At 53.8% G+C, this 16,898-nt stretch overlaps 1 protein-coding gene across 2 annotated transcripts in view; it reads right to left on the bottom strand.

The window, feature by feature from the left end:
• KIRREL3 (kirre like nephrin family adhesion molecule 3) overlaps window positions 1-16,898 on the bottom strand; it is a gene marked incomplete at its 5' end in the record, with an annotated part of 537,312 nt that overhangs the window by 81,362 nt on the left and 439,052 nt on the right. For both annotated transcript variants that reach the window (XM_082661165.1, XM_082661166.1), the window contains 2 exons: window positions 3,727-3,876; window positions 8,665-8,814. In XM_082661165.1, the coding sequence (XP_082517291.1) occupies window positions 3,727-3,876; window positions 8,665-8,814 (300 nt within the window). The remainder of the gene's footprint in view (window positions 1-3,726; window positions 3,877-8,664; window positions 8,815-16,898) is intronic.

Here is a 16,898-nt window from a genome sequence, read left to right as displayed (position 1 = left end):
TGCATGGAAGCTGGATGTGGAGGCGGGCTCTGGGGCTAAGGTGTACAGCCAGAATCCCAGCGCTGGGCAGGACTTTGAAAGGTCCTTTCTGTAGCCTCAGAGTGGGATGTTGCCTAAAATACCCTCATCAGTTACTGTCTATGACTCAGGCACCATGTGAATTCGGGTTCCAGTGGGGGATTTTCCGAAAATAGCTGTTAGAGCAAGTTGGGCTCCTTATTGCAGAAGTTGTTGCTTTCTGGGAGCTGGATGGTTCTTCATAGTAATAGGTCATCTTAGTTATCACCACCTTTATTTTACAGATGAGGACACTGGGACCAGAGAGGCTGAGTAACAAGGTCACACAGCTGGTTAATGGCAGGACCATGACTGCTGCCTCCAAGCCTGTGGCTCTGCCCCTGACACCATGACTCCAGAGGTGCTCTGTGGGGTGGAAGGGCACCCAGTCCTTGCCTCGCTCAACTTCACAAGATCTGCCCCTTCCCCTTTTTCCTCTCTGTCCCCTGGCTCCTACCCTCTGTCTCCCTGAGGTAGGAAATGCTCAGCTCACAGTTGCTCCTTGCCTGATTGCATCTGAGAGCTGGGAACACAAGGCTAATTAATGTGTCTGTGACTCTAGACTTGGCTGCCGGGGCCAGGTCCCCGTGCCCTCCCTGGAGCATGGCAGACTCTGAGCTGGCCCTCTGACTTCTCTAAGCAGGCTGCCGGCAGTTGCATATTTTAACAGTGCACATCTGTTGGCTATATAATCTCTCGTATTTGCCCTTCTCACTTGGTGCTTTGATGGAAGACCCCTGCGGGTCTCCCTCTGTTCCAGCCAAAGTGTTTGCTTTGCAATTTTGCTGGAATACCATCCGATTCTGCTCTTACAACTTCTGCAGGTTCTAATCAGGCTCTTACTTTATTTAATTAAACATCTATCTCAGGCCAAATACGGACTAAATTAAGAAAGCTCTCTCATTCCTGGAACATAGGGAAAGCAGCGGCCCCCTTGGGGATATGGCTGGGACAGTTTTCCAGGCTGAGATGTCACCGCCAAGCAGATGGGATCTTGGCTGGGAAGCTGGCTGCCCAGGGTAGAAACAGCCCTCTCTCTGCTGGGACAGGAGAAGCCCTGTCTATCCACCACCATGAATAGACCAGGCTCCCTTTCCAGAAGGCTGGGACAGCTTCTGCCTGTAGGGCCTCCCTCCAGGGCAGTAGGTGGGGCTGTATACCATTGAGAAACTCAGCTAGAGTCCTGCAGGGCCAGGCCAGGGCTGGGACCCACAGGACCACTCGGGAGTAGGGACTTAGCGTAGCCTTGAGGAGTCAGGGGGGAATGTAGCAGAGCCTGGGGAAGCTTGAGGAGTGGTTTTTGTGGAGACCTTACGAAAGGCTGATGGACAAATGCCAGCTCAGTCTCCCTTTCTGGCCTCAGGAATTCTACCCAGGCCATCCTGCTAGGGTCTCCTGGAAACTCTGCCTCTCCCCTCTTCAACTGATCTCCAGACTTGTGAAACATTTCCCACCCCAAACCGCCAGAAGCCAGTGCCAGGTCAGGCCTCTGGAGAGGGAGACTGGGGAGTGAATGCCTTTTAGATATGACCCAAGACAAAATTAAGTCTGTTCAGATCGGAACCAGAGGCCCTGCTCTCAGAAGCCTGGCTCTTAACCAGCCAGACAAAGGCAATCCCAGGGCATTTAGGGATGTGGAGACCGGGCAGAGAGCACCCTTTGCTTCTCTGAGCCTCAGACCCTCATTTGGGGCCACAATCCCCATCCCACAGGCTGGCATCGGAAGAGGCGAGGTAACATAAGTGGTTTGGAGTTGGAAAATCTGGGGTCTATTTTGAGGGCTAATTAAGCTGTGTGACCTCCCATGAGAGCCTTTGCCTCTCTGAGCCTCAACTTCCTTATCTGTAAAACATTTGGGATAATGTGGACTTTGTCACCTGAGATAGTAGAGAGGAAAGGAGGCTGTGACTGGCTGGGTATGACCAGGTTGAAGCTCTGATATCAGGATGTGAACTTAAGAACCAGAGAAGTCTCCATCTGTTTTCCGTCCTGCGTGAAGTCAGGAGTGGGCACTGCTCAGGTTCCTCTCATTTTAGCATCTCTGGGACCCTCTAGAAGGGGTACAAGGGAAGGGGTGAAGATTCTACAATTCCACTTAGCAAATCTATATGGCCTTTTGCAATCCTTAAAGATCAGAAAATATATTAGGCACTAAATCCTCCTCTCTCCTCCCTCAATCCCCACAGCGATTACAGACCGGGTCCCATTTTAGCCACATCTCAGGAGAGATGAAGGTGGCAGCCTCTCCTTCTAACACAGGAGGCCCACTTCCTGGTCAATCCCAACTTGCTGACCCTCCAGAGCAGGTTTATTTTTCTCATTCCTTCCATCGCAGGTGGGGGGAAACTGAGAGGTGGGAGGGGGCTTCTGAGGTTGGCCCCCGGTTCCTCCTTCCCGTCTCAAGAAGCCAAGCTCTGAGCTGGGTAAGTGGTCCTCCAGGGTCAGTCTGCTGCTGTGCTTGAGACAGTCTACCCCGTGTGCTGGCCGTGTAGATCTGAAGATAACCTGACACCCTCGTAAATATTTCATCTCTGAGCAGCCGGCGGCAAGGAGGCAGCACCCCAGCTGCCGACCCTGTTGTCAAACTTCACAACAGCTGCAGGAGGCGGGGGTGGGAGGGACTTCCCTCTTCTGGCTGCCTGTGTGCCGTCCCCCATGCATGTCCTTTGCTTCTCTGAGCCTCAGACCCTCCCCCGGGGACCACAGTCCCCGTCCCGCAGGCCGGCGGCGGAACAGGCGCGGTAACATAAGTGGAGGTGCTGAGAGGTCTGCTGTGCAGCGCTATGCAAACGTGAGCTATTATAACTTATGTGCCGGCGTGGTTCCCAGAGGGCCTGCCTCCTGGCTAACATCTGGCCGGAGGAGGCAGTTGACAGGGGCTGAACTCTAAACTGGGATGACGCAGCTGGAGAGGTAGATGAGCCCGTCCCCTGGTCTCAGGCAGGTGTGCCCGAGTCAGGAGCGGGGACCTCTTCAGGAGGATGTCCCAGGGGTGCTGGGCTCCTGGGAAGCCAAGATGGAGAACGACCAAGGGGTAAAGCTGTGATTTAGCATAAGAACCTGAAATGGCTTTTCCTGGGGATGACGTAGGCAGCCTGGGCCTCCACCAGAGAGCCGGGATTCCCAGGGAGCAGCAAAGATGGGGAGGAGCAGGGTCGGGGTGGTCCCTATGGACGCTGAAATCATGGAGAGAACTGAGCTCCATGCTGAGTCTGACAGGGGAGGGTTTTAGATGGGGCTTTGTCAGCACCAGGGGAGGGCAATTCAGAAAGAAGGCACTCGAGGATGTGTCCCCTTCTTCTCTGGATCTCCGTCACCGAGCACAGGACCTCACACGGATCATGTGTGCAGAACATGCTTCCTGATTCAATAAATAAGCACCCAGGAGCCCTTTTTAACTCCCTAAGGGGCAGTCAAACACGCTGGGGTTGGGCAAAGTCAGAGGTCAGCTGATGCTGGCCTTCTGATGTCCAGGGCAGGAACTTTCATTTTCCCCCTTTGGGTGGGGAGGGACTGACACAGTGGGGCAGCAGTGGTCAGAGCCCTGTGGGACGATGCCGGGGGGCTTTGTCCAGTGGGGAGGCCCCTCCAGTCTGGCCCCTGGCTTCTGGAGCTGAGCCCAGGGTGCCTCCCATAGCATCCTCAGCCCAGCGTACGGACGGTTCTTACCTAGGACGGTGAGGCGTGCGGGGCGGGACCGGATGGCGGCCTGGATGGCCTGGCACTCGTACACAGCATCGTCTTGCAGTTCTGCCCGCAGGATCTTCAGGTGATGTTCCCCTGACAGGTGGTTCCCTACCACCAGGTACTGTGGGTAACCTGTGGAGACGGCAGGCATATCAGCATATCAGGAGGGCTGGGGCGGGGGTGGAGAGCCGGGCATGACAGACAGGCACAGCGGGGGATGGTGGGGACACCCGAGCCGGGGCTGGTCCTAGGGGCTGGCAGAGCAGGAGGTGACTGCACAGGGCCCTGACCTCAGTATAAGGAGCACAAAAGAGAGTTTCCCCAGGGGGCTGGGGCAGCGTGTGTGTGTGTGTGTGTGTGTGTGTGTGTGTACAAGGGTACTGTAGGTTTTAAGTTTAGGAATGTTGGGGAAGCTATTATTGAGTGGGAAGGAGACAGCAGAGATAGGGGTGCTAAATGTGGACAGACACAGCGGGCTGTCACCCTGGAAGGCAGCGCGCTGGGCACTGTGGTTTGCAAAGCAGACATGCATCCTAATAAGGAGACACACAGAGAGACAGAGACCCAGGCTGAGATGTACAAACCGAGAAGACAGAGTCAGAAGGAGAGAGAAGAAGGAAAAAAAAACTTGGAAAAGGATCAGGAGTCACTTTGGGGAAAACTTTAGTTTCAGGATGGACAGGAAGTAGAAACCGAGGCCCACCCACCAGTTCCCAGGAACCTCTGGTCACTTGGAACTGTAAGTGGCTCTTTTCTGGTCATTCCTACTACGACCCCCTGAACCCCAGGGCCTGATTAAACACTTAGGAGGCACTCGGGATACTTAAAAGTTTGGGACCTCTTACACCATGGGCAATGAATAACAGAGAAATAAAAGCTTGAGAATGATAAATCATTAAGCGGCTTTCCTGATGCTCTGCGGGTTGAATGTAAATGCCAACGTGAGTCGTGGCTGCCGGGACGGGCAGAGCCTCTCTCTCCCGGGTCTTGGACCCTCGACCTCCTTAGTTTCTCCCAGCAGGACCTGTTTTCCATCAGTCCTCTTCCCAGAGCTCTGCTTTCCCCCCACCAGTGCCTTACAGGGTCCTTCCTCCCTTCAGAGGCCCATCCAGCCTCCAGCAGCCCCAAACTGCTCCTCTTTGTGAAGGGCTTTCGCTAGGGCAGAGCGAGTTCTCAGAAATGTGCCATAGGAGGAGGGAATTGGGCACATTCGGCCTTTTTTTTTTTTTGCGGTACACGGGCCTCTCACTATTGTGGCCTCTCCCGTTGTGAAGCACACCTCCGGATGCGCAGGTGCAGTGGCCATGGCTCATGGGCCCAGCTGCTCCGCGGCATGTGGGATCCTCCCGGACCGGGGCACGAACCCGTGTCCCCTGCATCGGCAGACAGACTCTCAACCAGTGCGCCACCAGGGAAGCCCACATTTGGCCTTTCAAAGAGAAGACTAGTGCTTAAGAGACAGAAGCAGAGACAGAGGGACGTGCCATAGCTCTCTTCAAATACTTCCAAGTCTCTTAGTGGGGGTTAGATGTGTTCATGTAGCTCCCAAGGACAGCATTAGGACCAAGGGTCAGAATGAACGTGGGGAAATACTTTAGAATATTGTTAACAATTTACTGGTGTCCAACAAAGATCTGGGCTGCCAGAGGTGGTAGTGAGGTCCCCATCACTGGCTGTATTCAAGCATACATGGGATGATTGCCTGTCAGGAATACTGCAGAGGAGATTTCTACCCTGGATGAAGTGTTGGTGCTTTTAGGCCCCTTTTACCCCCCCATAACCTAAGGGTCTTCCAGAGGTGGGGCAGGGCTCCCTGGGGGTGGGCTGTTAAGCAGCACCCATTTCTGGTCAGTGGAGGTAGCTGTGATCCTCCACCAGACTCCCCAGTATGCTTTTGGGGTGCATCCTGTGCGGTTGAGCCTTTCAGGCTCACGTTTTCACGACTAGCATTGTCCCCATCACGCCATCAAGTGGTCTTGCCCTCCACAGCTGTTCAGGCCTGGCTGGAGATGCTACAAGGCTGTCAGCTGTACCCGCAAGAGCCCGGCCACCCCCCTGCCTGCCCTGCCTGCCCTCTGCTGGGCTTTGGGAAGGAGCCCGGGTAAGTTAAGTTGGCTCTCCCTGGGGCCGGATGAGGGGCTGGAAGTGGGTCCTAGTCCAGCTCTCACCCTGCTGCGGCTGTCCTCAACGTAGCTGGCTCACTGCCCCAGGCCCTCCAGCCCAGCCTCTGGATCCCACTGTCCTGTGATTAGCCCCTGGTCTCCTGCAGGCATCTTGGCCGGAGCTTGTGTTTTTGTTGACTTGCAAGCCGTCAACAGCAGGCTTCCCCTCTCATAAGCTGCTGAAAACATCAGTGATGGGTTTGTTTGTATTTGCATAATTAGGCAGCGAGCCGTGATGCTATCCCAAAGACTGGCAGTATCTTCGCAAAGCACAGGCCCAGAAGCACAGATTCTGAGGAAGTTCTAGCTCCTTCCACAGCATCAATACTCTCTTGCTACTCCCAGGGGAGGCAAAGTTATTGGAAGTCTGGGTTCTACAGACAAATTGCCTGGGTTCCAACGTCAGCTCTATCACTGCCTAGCTCTGTTGTCTTGGGTAAGTTACTTTAACTCCTTTGCCTTTCCATTTCCTTGTCAGTAAAGTGGGGACAATGCTAGTATCTCACAGAGTTATGGTGAAGATCAGATAGGATAATCTATGTAAAGTACCTGGCATTCAGTAAGTAGTCTATAAACGCTAGTTTAAAGGAACATAACAATGACGTAGGGTAGCCAGAGAGGTCCCTGTTTTGAGGAGGGTATAAGGGCTTTTGGGGTTAGGAGCCAGGGTCCCATGCATTGGGATTGGGTATTTGTTTGAATCAATTTCTTTCTCAGCTGTGATTTTATTTACCTGTCAAATAAAGGGGAAAAGCCTTCTTTTTCTACCCGTGGATGATTGTAGATTTATGAGATAATGTCTGAGAAATATTTGAGCTTCTTAGAAGAAAAATGTTCCATCAGTATGAGGGAGTGTATTTGTAAGTCACTTCCTTCGACTGTTTTTTCCAGCTTTGGTGACCAGAAAGGTAGTGAGGCCTTCAGTTAAGGCATCGTTTCTGGTAGACTGGATGGGGCCACATATTTAAAATAGAAGCGGGCAGAGCTGTAGCAGGCTGAAACCCCGTAACACGGGCCCCAGTTCCCCCACGGTGTTAGGTGCTCGGCAAATACTTCCTGAACTGAACTGAGATCTATTACACCCGCTTTCTTATCAGGCAAGCAAACAGTGTTTATTGAGCATACGTTTGTCATTATTGTCATGATGCTATTTTGGGACAAGTGATCAAATACAGAGAAAACACGTTACCAAGAGTTTGAGTTTATTGGCTCTGCAAGGAGAGGGCTGACCTTCTTTCTATCAATGGAGTCAAGTTGGAGAGGAAACGGATCCCAGTTCATCAGATCCCATTGCCTTCCAGCACTTAGAAGGACCCAGTGCTGGATCCCAGAAAGACATTCATGGAAGTGGATGCCAGAGGGTCAGTTATCCATGCAGCGATGACCCTTCTATGAACCATCCATGGTGACCTGGGGCTTCCTCTTCACCGACCCAACAAGCCCCCAGTCCCTGATGGAAGCTGAAAACCACTGACCGGGAACCCAGAGAGCTTCCTTAACCAGCAGCAGTGCTGGGCCAGCTCAGAGCCTCGTGGGGCGTGAAGCATTCGGTTTGGGAAGATCGTATTATTCCCCCAGTTCCTCTGCGGTAAGGGGGTTCAGAGTCCCTGAAATTGGCTGGTTCCCACAATACTTAAATTTTATGGCAGCACAGTATATTTTGGAGATGTGATTGTGTATTTTATCCATGCTCAGCTGGGCTGCAGCACTCAAACCCTGTGATACTATTGACCATTGCTATAATGTTTCAATACACATTTTTGGCAAGACATAACTCACATTTTAAAATATTAACTTCCCAACCATCATGTTCCTGAGTGCACTTCGATTTTTATTTTCCTGCAGCTGAACACCATGAGAGAGGCCAAGCTACTTCTCAGTTGAACACATATTCTTCTCTCCTTCTCCACCCCCAGATACTCCCCAACCACAGGGATACCCACATTCCTCGTTCTGCATTTTACAGTTTGTGCTAAGCTAGCAAACAGCCACATGCCTACCCTCCTCAGGGGAGAATAAAAATGGCTGATGGGTGAGTGACCAGGAGGATGATTTCATTCTTTTTTCTCCCAGAGGAGAGGATGGATTGGAAAAACGTCTGTGTGGGCTTAAGCGTTGACATTTACAATAGTTAACAGGTGATGGGGCGTGGGCACCAACCAGGCAGCACAGACGTCAGCCATCAACAACCATGGGAGCCCACCAGCGCATCTTTGCTGAATACCAGCCTGGGTGGTGGGCTGAACGAGGCTTGGAATTTATTTTAAACACTGGTTTTCTTTTCTTCCCATCACATGATGACCCCTAAACCCAACCAGGTTCCTTCGCGTTTTCAATCTACTTGGCTCCCTTTAATGGTTGGAAGGAGGGAAGAACAACACTTAACTTGTGACTTAAGTGGGGAACACATGTTGGACCAAGGAAAAGGAACACTTTACTTCTGGAAAACTGGCTTTATGTGAATCATGTTTGACTTTGGAATGGACCCTCCAGGGCAACACTGTGTTAAGTTTAGGACTGACCGCCCGAATTGAGGGTTTACTCATAATTCATCCCCAGGAGTCAGAGGGGCCCTCAAAGTCCCATGCATCCTGGACCCAGGGCCTGCCTTGCCTGCCTCTGCCCGTGGGATCTGCAATGAAAGCTGAGATTTAATCCCCAAATGCCTCTGGAGATGGGGTTCCCTAGGAGGGGGTGGGTGGGTGGGTAGGGCAGGGGCGGGTTCTAGGCCTTCCTGGGGAGGTCTGGGGATACTCACTTGAGAGGTCCCTGCCCACGCCCAGAGCCAAGCCATCTTTGATCCACAGAACGAAGCCATCATATTCAGGGATGGCGCACAGCAGTGTCACCGGCTGCCCCGATACCACAGCCTGGTCCTGGGGCTGCTGGCTGAAGGAGTACACTTGACCTAGGAAGGAAACGAATGCAACGGTCAGTTACTTGACGGAAGGGCTTCCCCTCGAGCTATGGAAGCAGAGCCCAGGCTGCCCTGGGGGACAAGGACCCCCAGAGCACCTCCCTACCTGCCTGGGGCCCAGCTGCGGCTTCTTCACTGCCCCCAGCTCCATCCCCTGCTTGCAGGAGCTGGGCCCGGCTGCAGGCTCCCTGCCCATCAATCCCCAGCGCACTCATGCTGTGGTCCAGCCATCCTCCAGCCCCCAAAACGGGCCATGTGCTACTGCACTTGGCACGTGTTATTCCTCTTTCCCCTTAACGCCACTTCCTGGTGCCTACTTCCACAAGGGGCAGAGGCAGGAGAGAGACCCCCAGTTGGAAGCACTCTGGGGGGGCGGGGTGTGCTTCAAGAGGGCAACAGGCGTAGGGCGTGGTGTGCTTTGGTTAAACCTGAGAATCCAAGAAATATCAATAATATCATAGTTTTAGTGATTCCCAGGATGGGACTAGGGCCAAATTTGGCGGGATGAGGGGTGGTGTAGTGTGAGGGATGGTGGGGTTGAGTGAGCAGGTAATCGTCTCCTGTCTCTTTCTTTTCTGCAGCAGACCCTGCACCAGCCTCTCTGTCACTGGGAGCAAATCATCAGTGTGAACCCACACCTGCCCATACACACCTCCCTGAACCATCTAAGGTAGGCAGTTCATATTTTATTAAACAGAGACACCCACATTGGGTACAATATGCCAGGCATTGTTCCAAGATTTACAAATATTAGCCTGTTAATATTTTCATCCTCCTAACAACCTATGAGGCAGGTACTATTTTTATCCCCATTTTTCAGATGAGGAAATGAGGCCCAAGGAGGTAAAACATTAGTAACAGGAGCTGCGCCTGTTAGTGACTCACCACGTGCCCTGTGGGCCTTCTCTGTGGCCGTCACATCCCCGCAACACTTGTGTGGAGCCTTATTAACCCCTTTTCACAGGCACTCAGCACATTGAGGCTTGGAGGTTAACTAAATTGTCCAGGGAGCATCTAGTGGCAGGACCAGGGCAGTGAATCCAAGACTCTCTGGCTCTAAGGACCATGTTCTCATCTACTGCATGCAGGTCCCTATGTCTCATCCTGGAGGGATTGCTGAAGAAGGGGGGTGATGTGACCCACGTTCCCTGGGAGGCCACAGCTGAATGGACAACAGGACATGGGACATTGACATCCACTGAGCTCCCGGCCCACAGTACCATCTGTGCTTCCTGTGCTGTCCCTCCTGTACCCATGTCATTACACTTCAGAGCAGGACTAGTCCCATTTTATAGTAAAGACACCCAGACCAGAGAGGGAAAGTAACCTGCCCAAGGTCACACAGCTAATGAGTGGGGCTTGACCTGGGGCTCATGACGTCTAAGCCTGTATTCTTTCCTACCCCCTGCTCTGCAGATGCAGATACACAGGACCTGGTGGGCAGGCTGCCCCTTCACCTGGAGAGAGTCAGAGGTGGCCACAGAGGTCCTGGACACTGGCTGCTGTCCAACTTGGGGACAGAGCCCGCGGCTTCGACCATGGTTAGGGCCAAGCTCTCAGCAGCAGACGGCCCTAAGAAGGGAGCCATTGGTGTGTGGCTCCAAGGGGCACCGGGGATGGCAGTGGAGGAGAGACAGAGGTCCACACTGGAGAGTTTGTGGCAGGCGGGAAGGTAGCTGAGTTTTCAACCTGATGAGCTCTTGGCTGGGTCTCTGAGGGATCTCATTAAAAATCAAATCGGCCCTGAATTGTGAGAGTAACACTTTTTATTCTGATTTGAGCTTTATAAATTAGATTTCATAGGACATTATCATCAGCTATGTGTGGTGGGGTGGGATTTTTTTTTCTTTCTTCCTTTCTGTCTCTTCAAGTTCCCTGTTGTAATTAGACCGTTTCTGGCACCAAAACAAGAGAGAGAAGGAGGGAAGAGATGAGAGGAGAAAGGGAGGGAGAGACCAGAGAAGGAGCGAGAGAGGGAGGGGAGTGAGGAGAGCAGGAGAGCAGGAGTGGAGAGGAAGAGAGAGATGGAGAGAAGGCAGAGGGAGAACAGGAGGAGGAAGAGGGGCGGGAGACGCTGGGATGCAGAGAGGATGAGTGAGCGGGAGACCGGTCCTCTCCCAGCCTCCTTCTCCAGGCTCTAATGATGATTTCACAGCGCATTCTTCTGTCTCAGCATCTTCCTTGCAAGGACAGTGTCAAGACAGCAGCAGTAGCTGCGGAAGATTGTGTGATCGGAGAGAAGCATCGGGTTGTCAGCTGAGAGCCGGGGCTGGGATAAGCTGGCTCTCAGCAGTGGAGCCTGAGCCCCCAGAATGCCCCTGAATAGGGAGGCCTGCGGTGGGAACTGGGCTGGTCTCCCCGCCACCCCACCCCAGTCCCGCTTCCTCTTGGTGTTGGTCAGGGTGCCCGGAGAGCTGGAGTGCAGGAAGCATCCCCAGGCCAAGGTGCGGGCTGGGGCAAGGGTGAGGAGCCCAAGGGTGACGGGTGTGGCAGTGCCCCAGGGAGAAGAGGGGCTGTCACCATGGAAACTGGGCTCTGGAGGGGCTGGGAGGAGAGGTTGTCAGAAGCAGGCGTGCAGGTGGACACTAAGCGGTCACTATTTCACCCTGGAGGCTGCCTCAGAGCCAGGAGTTGGGGTGGGGGCCGATGGAAGGGAGCCTGGGGGGCAGGGAAGTAGGAGCCAGCCTCGGGGGGACTAGTCTCCCGACCCGGCCTAGCAGGCTTCAGAGAGACTTTTCGGCTTTCACACTGTGTTCGTTTGCATCCCCTTGGATTTCTATGGAAAGAATGTTTCTGGAGGGATACAGGCTCACTGGATAGTCTCATAAAGCTGCCCCAGAGGACATGGTTGGCGAATTATGTGGGGGGCGGGTGTAGTTAGTGCACCTGGCGGCATGCGGAATCTTAGCTCCCCGACAGGGATTGATCCTGTACCCCCGGCAGTGGAAGCATGGAGTCCTAACCGCTGGACGGCCAGGGAAGTCCCCAGCATACTTTTAATTTTTGTGCATTAAATACTAAACACTTTTCTCTTTCGAGTCAATGAGATGCTTTTCTCAAGCAGAACCTAAGTCAGGTGTCACTTCTAGAGGAGATGAAGGCTGCAGTGCAAGAGGGTGGAGAGGAGGTGGAGGGATGGCCCAGTGGGACAGGCCCTGAGGCCTCCTCTTTGGGCTCAGGAGCCCTTGGGGATGCGGCGTGCCACCACGGGGGCAGGCTCTTGTCCAGAGAATCTCCTCACCGGTTCCCTCACTTCCTGCTTTCCAGTCTAGAGAGGTGAAAGGCAAATGATCGTTTTCTATAACCTCCTGGGCAGCATCTTGCGTAGATTCTCTCCAAACCTGTCCTGCTGCCGGCTGCTCCCTGCCCGCTGCTTTCTGCTCAGCACCGCTCTCTGACTTCTCTAGACTGTTCTCCAAAGCGCCCCACCCCCCGCTCTCTGCCTCACCTCCTTCAGCCCACCAGGCTCTCCTAAGGGGCCGCCCCTGACCGCCCAGCCCCTCGCCTCAGTCTTTCTCTGGGGACCCGCAGCACACCTTGGCATGGAGTGAACCGTCACCATCGGGCTCGGGGAGGTCCCCACCGTCTTCCAGGAAAACATTTAAAACGCTGAAGACCCCGTGAGGCTCTATGAGCTCACACACCCCCGGCCTCCGATCTGAGGTCCCCCCGCAATTCCCAGTTACTTCCTGGGGAGGGAAGAGGCACTTTGCTGGCTGAGGTTATAAGGGCCAGATTACCCTGAGCGATGCCTTTACAGCCGCGCTCCAGGGGCCTGGCTGCCATGGTGTATGCACGTGTGTGTGTGTGTGTGTGGGGGGGGGCTGAATGAATTGACTTGTAGGCCTCACCCCTTCTCCAGCCGGACCTTTTCTGCTTCTGTTCCTTGTCAACCACTTAAAATTTTGCTTGAACAAACTCTTCTTATTCTTTCAGAATCTTTGAAAGCCCCTGGTTTAGAATTCTGCGGGGGGGCGTAGTGGAATTTTTTCTGGGACTAAAATGTAGGCTGAGAAGGCCAAGGCCTCCCTCTGCTGTCAGGGTCACTGTAGAGACCCCTGGAAGGGACTGTGGTCTGGACAATCTTTAAGGCTTTATGGTTCCAGGAGCTCGTGGTGCTGCGGCCTGACTCTGGCTGTGCCTGTGTGTGTGTGTGTGTGTGTGTGGAACAGGCAGAAAGAGGGCCCAGCGAGCCACACCCAAGGTGGCCGGGGTCCTCCCTGCCAGGCTCAGAGGGACCATGGCGCTCACCCATCCCTTCCTCCGATAATTGTCAACCCCAGGTCTTCTGCGGACACGTTCTGGTACTGCAGTGTCGTAAGTCTGTGGCCACACCTACAGGTATCTGAGTCTGTGCCTCTCCCCAGTCACTGATCTGGTGGTCAGCTGGTCCCATGCTGGTATGAGAGGCAGCTCTCTGTGGGGTCCGCATGCACTAGTGCAGAGAGCAAGGGGTGTGGGGTTAGTTAGTGTAACAGGAGAGACAGCCTCGGGGCAAACTCTGCACTGAGGCCTGATGCGGGGAGCAGGGGTGCTGATGTCCCCATATCCCCTGCACCCCCGTCGGGAGATGGTGTGGAGTGTGCTCACCCTCTTCCTCCCGTCTCTCTGGGCACTTTGGCCAGGCCTTTGCTCCAGTAGCAGGTGGAGGGGAGGTGACCACTGCCCTTAGCGTTAATCCCAGCCAGACCTGGACAGGAATGTCAGGGCCACCTGGTAAGCTTGCCTGGCTTCTGTGGAGCCCAGTGCACAGCCACCCTCACTTGCTCCTTCAGCGGGGAGGGAAGGGCAAGGAGGGAGAGGCTGAGTGATGCCCCGAGGATGCCCTGGGGTCCAGGAGCAGGTGGAGTGAGGACTCCTGTGATGCCCTGGGGGGGCGTCACTGCCATCCCTGTTCCTGAATGCGGGGGCAGCCCGGCTGAAGTCCTGCTTGCTGCAACTCCCAGGACATTCAGCGAAACTTACTGAGAGTCTGTGCACGGCTGCACTTGACCCAAGTTGCTAGACCGTGAGGGAGAAGGTGATGGGTCTCCTCAAGGGGTCACGTAAAGTTCTTTGGGGCTTTAAGAAAGGCCTGCTGCAAGCGTAGGGGTGGGGAGAAGAAACAGAGGGGCTTCCTGGAGGAGGAATCAGGGTACGGGGATGTGATGGAAGAAAGATGTCCTTCTGTGGCAGGGAAACTACAAGCAAAGGTGTGAGTGACGGGTAGCCTCAGGGACCCACTTTGAGTGCCTAACGGGTCACCTGCCAGGGTCTGGGTCCTGGACAGTGGAAAAAACACAGAACCAGGCGGGCCTGGGAAGGAACTCCAGCCCTGTCACTAGCAGTATGATGTGGGGCACATGCCTCACCCACTCTAAGCCTTAGTTTCCCCATTTATAAAATGGGGGTGACACACCTACTTTGCAAGCTGCCGTGAGGCTGAGGGGCCACGTGTGTAAATGATCTGGGCACACACAAGGTGTTTCATAAAGGTTTGTTCTAATTTTCATCACTATTCGTGAGTCTTTCCTGAGCCCAGGACTATTAAAACCGGAGCCACGAGGGGTCCCAGGGATGGGAAAGGAGGCTTTGCAAATGTGAAGTTGGACCGATTAGAACCTGCTTCTTCCCATGAGTCATGCGGGTGAGAGCGGTGAGCATCCGAGCCTCCTGCAGCCCTGCCTTTACTGGTTTCAGCCTCCCAGAGCTACCTGGTCAACCATGCAGAAAAGGCGCAAATGTCGCCGTCTGTTCTGCTATTAGTGACCAGTTGGGGAAGGCTTAAGAATACTTGTACCGGGGATTATTTGTTGCCAGGTTTTTCCCAGCCCGGAGCACGCAAATTGCCTCTTATGAGATTAAGGGAAGCTGCACAGGGTCCAAGAAGCGAACAGATGGGTGGAAGGGAGGGGAGGCAGGAGCCAGCCCAGCGCTCAGCTGACACCAGCAGTGCCAGGCAGGTGGGAAAGGACCAGGGCAGGTGGCTCAGACCGTGCCTGGAGGCCCAAGTCTTGACTTCTGCTGCTATCCTGTGGCTCAGCACAGGGCCAGCTCTTAATGCAGGACAATGAGTTTGGGGCAATTTCTGGAATGCCCTGTTGTGACCTACTCAGGGGAGCGGAATTGGGGGTTATGGGGTTATGTCCTAGCCCCCTGACTAATAATAAGACGGATCATTACGGGGTGTAATGGTACCAGGGATGTGCCGTTGGCCACACACAGGGGCAGGTCCCACCCCATCAATCTCCAAGACCCCTGGCCAGGTGTGGGGATGCGGAGGAGGGACTGATGTATTTTGCACGACAAGGAGCTTAGTGTCTGGAGGCGACAAATACGTGCACAGGGAACTAAAATAAAAGGTGCCGCAAGTGAGGTATAAAGTCCTAAGAATATCACAGACCGGAAACAGACTCACAGATACAGAGAACAAACTCTTGGTTACCAGTAGGGAGAGCAAAGCAGGGAGGGGCAAGAGAGGGGTAGGGGATTAAGAGGTGCGAACTACTGTGGATAAGGTAAGTAAGCTGCAAGGATGTACTCTACAACACAGAGGATAGAGTCAACATTCTTTAATAATTATAAATGGAGTATAACCTTTAAAAATTGTGACTCACTAGGGCTTCCCTGGTGGCGCCGTGGTTAAGAATCTGCCTGCCAAGGCAGGGGACATGGGTTTGAGCCCTGGTCCAGGAAGATCCCACATGCCTCGGAGCACCTAAGCCCCATGCGCCACAACTACTGAGCCTGCGCTCTAGGGCCTGCGAGCCACACTACTGAGCCCATGTGCTACAACTACTGAGAGCTGCACGCCTAGAGTCCATGCTTCGCAATAAGAGAAGCCACTGCAATAAGCCCACGCAACGGAATGAAGAGTAGCCCCAACTCGCCGCAACTAGAGAGAGCCTGTGCACAGCAACGAAGACCCAGTGCAGCCATAAATAAATAAACTAATAATAATAAAAAAATTGTGAATCACTATGTGTTCCCCTGAAACTTATATAATAATAATAAAAAAAGAAAGTCCCAAGGAAGAAAGATTTTTCCTTCTGGGAGAATGGGGAAAGGAGTTGCCGAAGGGCTGGCTTTGGAAATGGCCTGGAAGGGTTAGCAAGCTGAGGGCAAGGAGGAAACGTTCCCTGGGATGGGGACGGCGTAAGGAAAGCGAGGAGGTCAGAATGCGTTCAGGGAATAAAAGCACGGACGTCACATGGTCCAGGTGTGATCTCTGGCTGTGCTGTTACAGCTGTGCGACCCTGGGCAAATTTCTTAGTTACTCTGAACCTCACTTTCCCCATAGGATGGAAATCACGCTTGCTGGGTTGTTTGTGAGAATGAACAGGACGCTTTGAGGAAAGCACACAGGGTCCTGCATGCCCTCTCACTGCGAGCCTGGTGTGATGGGCGCGTGGCCTCTGTGCACGTAGGATGTGTATCGAGAGAACGTGGTAGGTCCAGCTGCGTCAGGCCCTGGGATGCACAGTAAGAAGTTTGCACTAATGAGAAATCATTACTCTTTTTTTTTTTTTTTTTTGCGGTACGCGGGCCTCTCACTGTTGTGGCCTCTCCCGTTGTGGAGCACAGGCTCCGGACACGCAGGCTCAGTGGCCATGGCTCACGGGCCCAGCCGCTCTGTGGCATGTGGGATCTTCCCGGACCGGGGCACGAACCCGTGTCCTCTGCATCGGCAGGCGGACTCTCAACCACTGCACCACCAGGGAAGCCCCCATTACTGGTTTTGACCCACAGGCTCAGGTCTGAGTTTGAGAATGATCACAGTGGCCACAGTGAGGAGGGTGGATGAGGAAGGATAAACTGAAGGCAGGAAGACTGAGGAGGAGGGTTTTGCTCCTAAGGGCTCAGGCTGAAGCGGCAGCCGTGGAAGGAAGGAAATGGATTTAGGAACCAACGGAGGTAGAGTTGATAGCACTTGTGGGACGAGGAGGATAGAGGGCTAAAGGCCCCCCTCTCCCTGGCCTGCAGAACGGGGTGAATGGGTGACTACTGGAACCACTGCTGTCTCAGGGGAAGAAGCAGGTTTGGGGGAGGGCAGTGAGCTCAGTTGTAAATATGTTTGTGGAGAGGGGCCCGGAATC

Source organism: Grampus griseus, assembly GCF_964374135.1.
Source record: "Grampus griseus genome assembly, chromosome: 8".
In the NCBI taxonomy this organism is placed as follows: domain Eukaryota; kingdom Metazoa; phylum Chordata; class Mammalia; order Artiodactyla; family Delphinidae; genus Grampus; species Grampus griseus.
Note: the sequence above shows the minus strand (reverse complement) of the source record. Positions and strands in the feature narration are given on the sequence as shown.